Source organism: Henckelia pumila, chromosome 3, assembly GCF_033568475.1.
Source record: "Henckelia pumila isolate YLH828 chromosome 3, ASM3356847v2, whole genome shotgun sequence".
Lineage (NCBI taxonomy): Eukaryota > Viridiplantae > Streptophyta > Magnoliopsida > Lamiales > Gesneriaceae > Henckelia > Henckelia pumila.
This window is the reverse complement of record NC_133122.1, coordinates 192,781,748-192,793,179: the sequence shown is the minus strand read 5'-3', so window position 1 is coordinate 192,793,179 and position 11,432 is coordinate 192,781,748. Positions and strand designations below refer to the sequence as shown.

The window sequence follows — 11,432 nt, the reverse complement described above, 5'->3', positions numbered from 1 at the left end:
GATCAAATTCGTTAATTCTCTTCGTAGAAACTTCTGATAGATTTTCTAGTGCAATCTATCAGAGGGATTCAAATTCTGTTCGTGGACCTGATTGAAAAATTGTTCGTCCATCAGTTCCTGGGATATACAACAAGAGCAGAGTTATCTGTTGGTGTCCATAATCTCGTTTCGAGATTCAAGGTAAAAATTTAATTGTTATTTAATTTTTACACGCACAATTTAATCGTAAAGTTTTGATACCCATGATATGGAATCGTTCCATATAAAATTTTAAAACTTTTGCTGCACCGGGTATCAATTCTGATTGATCTGAACACCGTATTCCAACACTTAGTAGATTTCATGGCCATGATTAGGCCACAAAAAATTTTCATGATGTGGCCCCACATGAAAACTGGCCAGTCATTATGGAAATACAGAGGGGTAATACTCCCTCCATAGGGATCGAAGTACCCCAGTAAGAGAATCATATACGCATGAGTGTGTGTCGAATTAGAGTAAAAGTTGATGCATGTGGAAAAAGAAAGCCACAACTGTCATGACAATTTTACTTTAAAGTTGACATGCTGATTAATATACATAATTTCATTTATTTTAGTAATGTTCAATAATTGATTTGATTAAGTTATATGTACAATAATTATACAAAGAAATTACAATGTATTTCCTTTTCCTCTCAAATAGGGCTGAGCCTGGCATACCGTACCGAAATACCGGAATTTTGGCATACGTACCGAATTTTTTTAATATATAGACATTTTTTCGGTATACTGATTTTTTTTTGGTATTTATACAGTATCAATATGGATTTTTTTCGTACTAAAGTTTCAGAATTTTACTATCGGTATCGGTATAAATTTTTTTCATACCAATATTTGTAATAAGGTATAGCGAAAAACCACCCTACTCTCAAATCTAGTTTTTTTAGGGCATTTTGTATAATAGTACTGTTTAACTTTCGTTACCTTCAATGCTTGAATGTGGAAAACATCAGATAACTCAAAGCAAGCGAGCGAGATTTAATCTCCAGTACAATTTCTGGCTTGAAACGATACAAATGACCAACAAACACTTGTCATATTCTTGGCTGCCTTTTGAGAAATTAAAAAGAATATCTCAATTCATACAGTTAGTTCCATTGAGGGGTCCATTTCGGGCACTTTGGACTGAAATAGCTGGACTCAACGCTGGAGTTCAACAGCTCGATAATCGGCTCGGATTTCACACACCGAGGTGTTTTGTACTGATTATTTGAAGCCCCGAGGCTGATGGCATAGTCCATGAGCTTGTCGAAGGTCCCAACTCCAACGATTCTGATCTCAAGAGGGCTAATAATCTTGGAATTGCGGTGCTGGCGATACGTGCTGGCCAAGGACTCTTCAATGGTGAAGCAGCAGTCTTGAAAAACTGTTTGAGTAATCGGGTCAGGTGAACCATTTTGGCTGAGCTCCCAGTACAACACATAGTGTCCTGGAACTTGAGTGGTGTCGGCATAGCTCGTGTAGTCCGCGACGGATATGTTGAATGGGGACAAATCGCTTGCTGCCTTTTCCACTGCATTTTGGAGTTCAGCCTCATCGGTCTTATCAGAATCAATGCTCAAGATGACATTTTTACGGCACACAAAATTAAATTGAGGGGCATTGTTCTTGAATCCAGCCACACGAAGCACATCCCCCACTCGGTACCTGTAAAGCCCTGCGTCACAAAATACATAATGTTGAATGTCACGTAGATTGTCAAAACTCAATGATCATAACTAAAGATAGATGAGGCAAATTTTACCAGCGTAAGTGGTAACAACCACCTCATATTCCTCTCCAAGCTTAACATTAACTAAATCAACCAAGTCTTGTTGTTCCTCTCCAACATTAAGAGATTTGGACACGGAAGCGGAATCAGTGACACCATCGGGGCCTCCGTTGCTTTTATTCACGGGCAAGAACTCGAAATAAGCCACGGTGGGGATGAAGGTGTAGGATACGTCACTAGGCTTGCTAAGAGGGTTAAGGTTGACACCAAAAAAACACTCAGAAGAAACATATGCACTGGAGACTAGGGGTAAGCCATTGCCGTAGTAATCAAGTGTAGGTACGTATTGTGACATGGACCCGGTCACAGTAGCATTTATACACTTGGTATTTGGCCACAACCTAGGGATGATCCCCTGCCAAGAATCCTTCCTACACTCCAACTCAATGAAATCTGCGAGCTTGGGATCGGGTTTGAGGATCCCCATCACTGCCTCCCGCACTAACGGATCAGTGATCAAGGGATTAACGCTCCCGGTTCTGATATCATCGCAGAGAAGGGACCAGTGTTCTTCCAAGAACCGTATGGCCCGAATGAAACCAGAGGCGAAAATGGCCCCGACTCTCACGACTTGTTTGTTTTGGCAGAGGCCACAGAGCATTTGGGAATAGACGCTTTGGAAGTAGTCTTGGCAGAGAATAGTGTCCCTTGGGCTGGTCATGAAATTATCCGGCGCGTCCCTGAAATGGTAGCTTCGTAATAAACTGGTTATAGCAGAGCGAGCCGGCAGTCCACTCGGGGTCTTTGTTTCGGATGCTACGAACAGGAAAATCATCCCTTTGTCTGTGTCTAAGGCGGGGAAAAATTGGGTCATCACAGAAAAAGAAATTTTGTTACAGGAGACCCTCCTCCCCAGCTCTTCATCAGTCAAAGGAATCAATTTCCTCACACCGCCAGAGGTCCCAGAACTGCATATTTTTAAGGGAAAAAGAAAGAAAAATCGATCTAGTTTACTTGGTACTTAGTAAAAGAAATGGATATACTGTGTTGGTTTCAGCATTAAAACCAACCTTGTCAAGAACTCGGAGATGGGTTCGGAGCAAAGGATTTGAGACGTGTCGCCATCGGCGATGCGATTAACATCAGGCTGGATGTCCTCGTAGGAGATAAGCGGTATGGTTTTCTTGAAAGTCTCCCTATCCGTGTGGCCGTTGAGCCCATGTCTCTTGAGATACTCTACATGGGCATTTCTTGACAGGATTTCAGCAAGAACTTTGGTTTGAATCTCATCAGCGTCTTTGGTCACATTCTCAATCGACTCCATGCGTTTCTCGTTTGCTAATTTTTTTTTTTTTTTTTTTTTTCAGTGCGCACTGATTGCATGACAAATATATTGACCTCGAGGAAAATGGGTTCAGCTGTCCCCTTAACTTTTTATATAAAATTACTAAAATGCTCTTATTTTTAAAATTTTAATTTTTTTAAGTCACAAAATTTAATTTATTAGTATAAATTATGATTTATATGAACCAAACACGCCAATATTAGAGCAGTTTCAAGAAAATTTAAGTTGGGCTTTGTGGTGTGGCCCAGTTACTACCATCCACATGATACACGACATAAATTAACTCGTCTCAAACATAATCTCGATATCAAATCTCATATATCTTGTCTCATACATGAACCAATCAATAGTGACTATCCAACAATACAAGAAATAATACAGACTATACATTTAGAAAGAATCCTAGCTAACATGTTTGTGCACGTAAACATAGAAAGATATAAACATGGCATATCACAAAATAAAATATAAAGCCACGAAAGACTCTCGGATAACCCGTGTTATACAACTTTCTCACTTTTTCAACTATTCAGTCGCTTATCCTTCCTCGTTATCATTTAAATTATAGTTATCTGCCTCACTTGTATCATCTAAGCATAGTAAATCTAAAGATTCAATAAATATATTCAAATATCATCTAGTACATAATAAAAACATATAAAATGCTTAGGTAGGACATGGTCATGAACATAACTCCATAACATGCTTCATATTTTCATGGATGCATATATGCAAATGTTGTAACAACCTTAAAGAGCATATTCTTTGGTTTCACGATCATGTATATAGTTGTAAAACTTTGTCGATCATAATATATATACGATAACATGCAATAATCAAAGTCTGTACGCATTTAATGTCTATTTTGGAAAAACTCTCTCCAGAGCTCATCTGAGGACACTATTCCCATGTTGCTACCATACATATAACATTAAAAGATCAAATTCATGAAACGTAGTAGTACTCATGAATTGAAATTTAAAATAATTTTCATGAATGAATAGAAATGAGTAATCTCCAAGGGAAATTTTGAGAAAAATGACATCCTGGAAAAGCTAAAAATATGAGCTCTCTTAGCATTAACTTGATTAGTAAATCAAATCAAAATATGCAAATGAAGAAACTACACAAGAAAAAGAACATTTTACATAATTTATCAAAATAATTTACTTAACAATTATTTCTTGTATTTTTTGAAGCAAAGTCATCATTTATGTCATCAAATGAGATGTCGTCTAATATGTATTTTTCACAAAGAAGATCTCTAAATCATTTAATATTTCTTGAATTATTTGGTTTTCAAATAAGATTTCATTAATTTTCAACAATCTAAAATCTGTTGATAATCTTGCATCATCAATTAAATATATCAACCTAACAACCAGATTCAAAGCTACTAAGTTCATGTGTATGATATGTGTGTAACTTTTTTTTTTCTTTTTTAAAATTTCAAAATTTTGTTAAAAAAAATAATTAGAAATGTTTTATAAAAGTTATGTCAAAAAAGTAACTTAAGTCCCTGCTAAGGCTACCGTAAGGGCCCACGCCTTTTAACCAATAAAAATTGAGTTTTTTTTTCCTGCACAAATCCTCTCAAAAGTAAAAATATATTTCTCTCAATTAAATTTTAATTCGAAAACGTATTATAAAGTTTTCCTAAACTAGTACTTTCCATTTATAACAACTTTCCATATTTTGTATGTAACATGCATAAACACAAATAAATTTAACAACTAAAAGAATAAAATACATAATAAAATATTTAAAACCATAATAAAATTTGTTGGACGTTACAGGTAATGCTATATGTACACGGAGGGCTACACGTTGGGTTACACATTGTACTTGAAATTACATGATTATCCCTGCACTTTATTTGGAAAAAATCTTTCAAAAATGCATATAGAATAATAATGTAATTTCAAGTGTAATGTGTAACCCAACGTGTAAACCTCAATGTACATGTAGCATTTCCTATTACGGGTAATTGGCAATTTGTGTTGTAAAATGATTGATAAAGTATATTTTTGGAGGGTTCGTTCGACCCTACCCCATGGGTTTTACCCATATGGTAGGTGGCAGCATGTGAGTGATCCATTCATGTGGGACCCACGTCAATTGATGTGGGGCCCACATGAATTGGCCAATCACATGCGTATACGTACCCATGGGGTAAAATCCATGAGGTAAGACCGAACTTTCCATTTTTGGAGTGTGAAAATATTCAAAAAAATAACAGAGAAATTGCAATATATAGAAAAAAAAAAGAAGGAAAAGAGAGAGAATCGGATGCATCGGTCCCCTATTTGCGTACAGGTTCACGCAATGCTCTCTATATTGCAAATGCTAAAGGAAGTCGAGAAATTGGGCATCTAAGTTTGAATCAAATGTCAAAATACAAAATCTTTAAATTCTGGTAAAATAAAAAAGATGGAGAATGGGAAATACTCGAGAGAGTTGAATGTTGGCGTTAGGGTGGTTCACATGGCATGCGAGCTTTGTCAAAAGTTGCAAGAACAGTTTTTGCTTTCCGCAGGTTTCGATCAGGTTAGGTCAAAGGATGATGATTCCCTCGTCACTGTCGCGGGTAATTCTACGTTATTTCTATGTTGTTTTTGTGTTCTTTTTCATCGATCGAAATGGGTTTCTTTCTCTGTCTGTTTATTCCCTTGGATGGTCAGAATTGGTGATTTGTTAATTGATTTGTGACTCTTTTTGACAATGGAGGTTAATCCTATTGCATCTCGTCTGATAATGAATGCCTCGGATTTTTTCAGTTAATTTCTGTGACATTGACATATGGATGTTGTAATTAGGGTTAGTTCATCACATTAATATATAGATACAAGCTTTAATTTTGATAGCCTTTGCTGAATTCTTGGTTTTGGTTGTTTGCGAAGCTGGTAATTTCATTTCGAGATGTGAAATCTGAATTATACAGATGATTTCGTTTCCATCGTTATTGTAGCGGTAGTCCTGCACATAAGCCCTGTTTGGACAAGAACTTATAAAACTTACTTTCTTATAAAAGTGTTTTTTAAAAGATTTTTATAAATGTTTCAAAAATTGTTTTAAGAACGAATATATGTTTGCGAAGCTTGTAACTTCATTTCGAGATGTGAAATCTGAATTATACAAATGATTTCGTTCCCTCGTTATTGTAGCAGGTAGTCCTGCACATAAGCTCTGTTTGGATAAAAACTTATAAAACTTTCTTATAAAAGTGTTTTTTTAAAACGTTTTTATAAATGTTTCAAAAGTTGTTTTAAGAATGAATATACATTTGCGAAGCTGATAATTTCATTTCGAGATGTGAAATCTGAATTATACGGATGATTTCGTTCCCTCGTTATCGTAGCAAGTAGTCTTGCACACAAGCTATGTTTGGACAAGAACTTACAAAACTTTTTTATAAAAGCGTTTTTTTAAAAAGTTTTTACAAATGTTTCAAAACTTTTTTAAGAATCAATATACGTTTGAACTATTCTAATTTATTTATTTATTTTTGCAATTAAAATGATATAGATATATAATGAGTTATAAAAAATACATTAGACATAAGGTAATTTATGTAATTTAATTAATTATACAAAGTTTGGTGTACATGTTAAGTGTGAGTCATGCAACCAATCAATATTTTATGATTCACACCGAACATAACCTCAAGGACATCACTGGAGAATATGGGGGCGTTTAGCCATATGGCAGTTTAGTGCTTATTGAGCTTGTTTTGCTTGTAATTGGTGCACCGGTGGAAGAATGGAGTTTTTGCTCTATTAACCCAACTTTTTTGATTGATTTTTCCTACACCTTGTGGATTACTAAATGGCCTATTAAAACCACTGGAATCACACATGTTCTAAGCATATTATCTAATTTTTTTACCACATCAATTAATTCAAGAGTCAAAATACTAATATACCTTGTTTTTGACCATCTAGAACATGACCCTTAATTTAGCATGACTCTTGGTTTACCTTAAAGGAAATTACAAATTATTTCATCACCCTTTAATTTGTAAGTTTCAAGTGTTGCTTTAATTTCTCGAACTTTTCCATTTTTAGTATATTCCTTTATAGCTCGACCTTTCTTCCTTTTGATTGACACATTATCTCCATGTCTTTGTCTTGTAGTTCATCTTCAAATGCAATGCATATTTCTATTATTCTTTTCAACAAGGATGTTTTCTTTCGTTGCCTCAACCAAATTAGCAATTAATGTTTTTTTCTTCATAAAGAGGCTTACAAGAGAATGAGACAACATTGTTATAAGGATCATAAATCTTTTCAAGAGATTGAGGTTTTTTACCTGAGATCCTATTCCATTGCTTCATTAATGATCGATTCATTAGCTTTGGAAGTTGATTGAGGCTCGAGGCCATGATTGGAAGGTGGTCATTTTGAATATTCAGATTTTGGTTGATCTTTTTTTTTTTTCAACTGGCATGATGATACTAAAAAAAATTATTTTCAGCTATTTGAATTCTCGCCACTGTCAAATTCCTTTTCTTGTCAACAATTGTGCAGATATTATCAACAAAATGATCTGAATAACCTCTCCGAGTAAGTTGCTCGAAACTTAACATATTTTGAGCAAGATTAGACACATAAAAAACATCGGGAGTAAGCTTTTTGGTCATTGTTTGGTGGACACTTAGACGATGCCTTTTTCTTAAATCTTTTGCGTTTTGCATTTTTCCTTTTTTGGATAGGAAACAATATTATATTAGATTATAAACAATTATTAATTACAAAAAGCGGACAAGCAATCCGCATAATAGACAACTATTAATCGGGACTTATTAACAAAATATAAACTCCAATCCTTTGATAAATCTGAAACCAATAATTCCTTAAACTCAATGCTTCCTAATCCATGTCGAAACCCGTATTTTGCATTTTTCCATCTCCAAGTTTTCCTTCAGTGGAGAAATTTCTGTCGATCTCCACAAAACTGCTGAGATTGCTCGTCATGTGGCTACTACAACCACTATCGATGTACCATACATCCTTGGATTCACTTTATGCCTTCAAGCATGTGTAAAACAAGACTTCAATCTCCACCTTTGAGACATTTGTTGGCTCCTTTTCTTGTCTATTTTGATCAAACCAGCAATCTCAGAAGAATGCGACATCTTATGCATTTGAAACGATAATCCCTTGAATTGTGGGTGGTTGTGTCGTTTATGATGCAATATTGCTTCCCATGTTTTTGTTGTTGCTTCTCTGGATCTTTTCTTTCCCAATTTCATTGATCATTTTGATTTCTCTTCAGCCATGAATTTTCGGAAGATTCAAACTTTTTCTACTTCTTTCAGAAACTCCAACTTTGAACTGAAATGCTTGCTCCAAATGCTGATTTGAAGATCGATTGATTTTTTGCTCATGCGATTGCAAAGAAATCATGACTCACGCATCGTCATTTTTTCGAGGTTTTTTGTTTCCTCAATGCCTGCAAGACAGGATCAAATTTGGATGGTAAACTCCTTAGAATCTTCTCGATCACCTTTTTATCAAGAATATTATCACCAAGACTTTCAATAAGATTCAGGATCAGAGCAACTCTGGTGAAATTTTTTATAGATTGTAACTTTATGGAGACAACTATGTCATTTCCTTCAAACTCTCGTTGCAAAACTTCCCGAGCATCTTTGCCTTTTTCTCATTGAAAATTCAGGGATATATGGATTTGGTTTCATTTTCTTTATGTAGTGAAGGGCAGCATCCTTCTTTTGATTTTTCTTGTCTCCTTCTACTTAGTTTCCTTCCAACTAGTAGAACTTCTTCGGAAGGCTTGGCTTAAGAATTCTCGATTATTTCCCAAAGGTTATGTGAAATGAAAAAGTCTCTCATTTCACTGCTCCTAGAATCATAATGTCTGCCTTCAAAATTTGATGTTTCACTTGGAGATTAATATTTGAACATAGTGAGATTTGAATCTCCCACCATTTCCTATTATGCAATTTTCTGCATTGCAAAAATTTCTAGAAGTGTTTTGCACAACCAGTAGTAATTGGAACAAGGACGGGCCCAAGGACACGGTTTAAAGGAGATAAAAAGAATGCAAGTAAAGGAAACAAGCTGCAGATTTGGTTTAGGTGCAATTTGGAGAGAAGGATGAATGATGCTTTTAACCGTGATTTTAACGACAACTCTCAATACCAAACTTGGTGCACAATGGAAGAATGGAGCTTTTGCTCTATTTTTTTTAATTGAACGTTTTTTATTGATCTTTTTCTACACCTTCTAGATTACAAACTGACATACAATACCACTAGAATCACCAATATTCTAAGCATATGGAATCTAATGCAATTTTTTTTACTACATTGATTAATTCAAGACTCAAAATACTAAGCCTAATGAATCTTGTTTTTGACCATCTAGAACTTGGCTCTTCATCTAGCATGACTCTTGGATTAATTTGAAACTACAAATTGTTAAAACATTCCTCAGGGAACTTTAATGTCACATGTGATCAGAAACTACTTATTTCCTATGTGCATATTAGTTATTTCTTTTGTCTCCAAATTCATGGCAGTATTTAGCTCTATATCAGACTGGGACGATTTCACAATTATCTTTTTGATAGTTTGGATGATGATACCGTGGCAATGATGTGAATTTTTTTTACGAACTCCAATAGCGAATGCCAGTGAACAGGATAACTTTAACTTTCATGGAACCAATTTATAACTCATTCTATTATTCCTGCAATCCAATTTACCATTTCTCAATGAATTTGCATGCCTTCAGGCCTTCGGTTATGGCATCATGTACCCTTGAATATTGCCATTATGTGCTGTGATTGGTATCTAAATAATCTTTGCAATCAACAGACTGGAGTGTTCAAGCCACAGTGAGCTTGATGCTCTCACAAAACTTGGGTGACCAAAGTATCTCCATTGTTGCTGAAGAAGATTCCCAAACTCTTTCAAAACCCGAATCTTCAGCTCTATTAGCCCTGGTTGTCGATGCTGTAAATGAATGCTTGTCTCAAGCTCCTAGATTTGGTCTCCAAGGACCTGATAAAGTGCTGGCGGCTTCACAAATTATCGATGCCATCAGCCATTGTAACTCAAACGGCGGCCCATTTGGTCGGCATTGGGTCCTCGATCCAGTCGATGGAACTTTAGGATTTGTACGTGGAGATCAATATGCTGTTGCTCTGGCTATGATTGATGACGGAGAAGTTGTACTTGGTGTACTGGGGTGCCCCAATTACCCCGTGAAAGATGATACCCTGAACATGTATAGTCAACAAAACGATGTTAGATCCGAAATATCTTCAAGGGAAGTAGGGTGTGTAATGTATACTCAGAAACACGCACGCAACTCATGGATGCAGCCTTTGCTTCGTCGTGATAAGAGGCTCGAGTGGCCGAATTCTGCAAAACTTATTCGGGTTTCTTCCATTGATGATCCTGCACAAGCAACATTCTGTGAGCCTGTGGAAAGTAATAACTCTGACCATTCATTTTCAGCTGGAGTCGCCAACACCGTCGGGTTAAGGTGTGATGTAATTTCAAGTAGCATGATTGTAGTCAGCTATGTTGCTATACAAATGTTCTGTTCCAACTCTAAGCAGTATTTCGTAACCTCCTAAACGCAGAAAGAAACCCCTCCGTGTTCACAGCATGGTTAAGTACGGCGCCATAGCTCGAGGAGAAGCAGAGATTTACATGAAATTTGCAAGGTCTGGATACAAAGAGAAGATATGGGATCATGCAGCAGGTGTACTTCTGGTGCAAGAGGCGGGCGGAGTGGTGACGGATGCGGCAGGACGTTCACTGGACTTTTCGAGAGGAATATACTTAGAAAGCCTGGATAAAGGCTTAGTTGCTTGTTGCGGATCCAGGTTGCATGAACAAATTATTGCAGCTGTTTATTCAAGTTGGGAATCCTCAAATCTGTAACGCCTCTTTGTATGCCTTTATATCTGTATTTTTCAAATTAAAATAGTTAAATCAGTTCAATTTTCTTTTAAATAACTGTTACAAATATGCATCTCTCTCTCTCTCTCAAAAAGAGTTTGAGCTCAAATTTCATTTATAAAATTCTTTAAAAAAATAATTCGTCTATAATATCAAAGTCGCCATTGCAACGTTTTTATTCCTTTTTTGTACAAATATTACAAATTTTTTAGCGAAAAGATATTTGCTATATAAGCAGATATAGCTCGTCCCAAATTTAAGATCATTTAAGATTTTGACTTCAAATAAGTAATGAACAGTTGAAAAAAAAAAAGAAGAAAAAAAAAACCTTTGGTACTTGAAAGAATACCAGAAAACATTATATGAAGCAGGGGTGCAAACGAACCAAACATATTCGTGACC

The 11,432-nt window shown here is 35.7% G+C and overlaps 2 protein-coding genes across 2 annotated transcripts; one reads left to right on the top strand and one right to left on the bottom strand.

Annotated features, from left to right (window-relative positions):
* Positions 1 to 1,013: 1,013 nt before the first annotated feature.
* On the bottom strand, positions 1,014 to 3,110 carry LOC140890513 (indole-3-acetic acid-amido synthetase GH3.6-like). Its single transcript, XM_073298362.1, has 3 exons — positions 2,823 to 3,110; positions 1,786 to 2,720; positions 1,014 to 1,698 (listed from the first exon to the last, which is right to left on the bottom strand). Exons 1-3 carry the CDS (start codon positions 3,074 to 3,076, stop codon positions 1,130 to 1,132), a joined length of 1,758 nt encoding a protein of 585 aa, XP_073154463.1. The 5' UTR covers positions 3,077 to 3,110; the 3' UTR covers positions 1,014 to 1,129.
* Positions 3,111 to 5,501: 2,391 nt separating this feature from the next.
* LOC140887927 (3',5'-bisphosphate nucleotidase AHL-like) lies at positions 5,502 to 11,012 on the top strand. Its single transcript, XM_073295529.1, has 3 exons — positions 5,502 to 5,684; positions 9,936 to 10,608; positions 10,709 to 11,012. The coding sequence occupies exons 1-3, from the start codon at positions 5,528 to 5,530 to the stop codon at positions 11,010 to 11,012; spliced, it is 1,134 nt and encodes a 377-aa protein (XP_073151630.1). The 5' UTR covers positions 5,502 to 5,527.
* Positions 11,013 to 11,432: the final 420 nt, after the last annotated feature.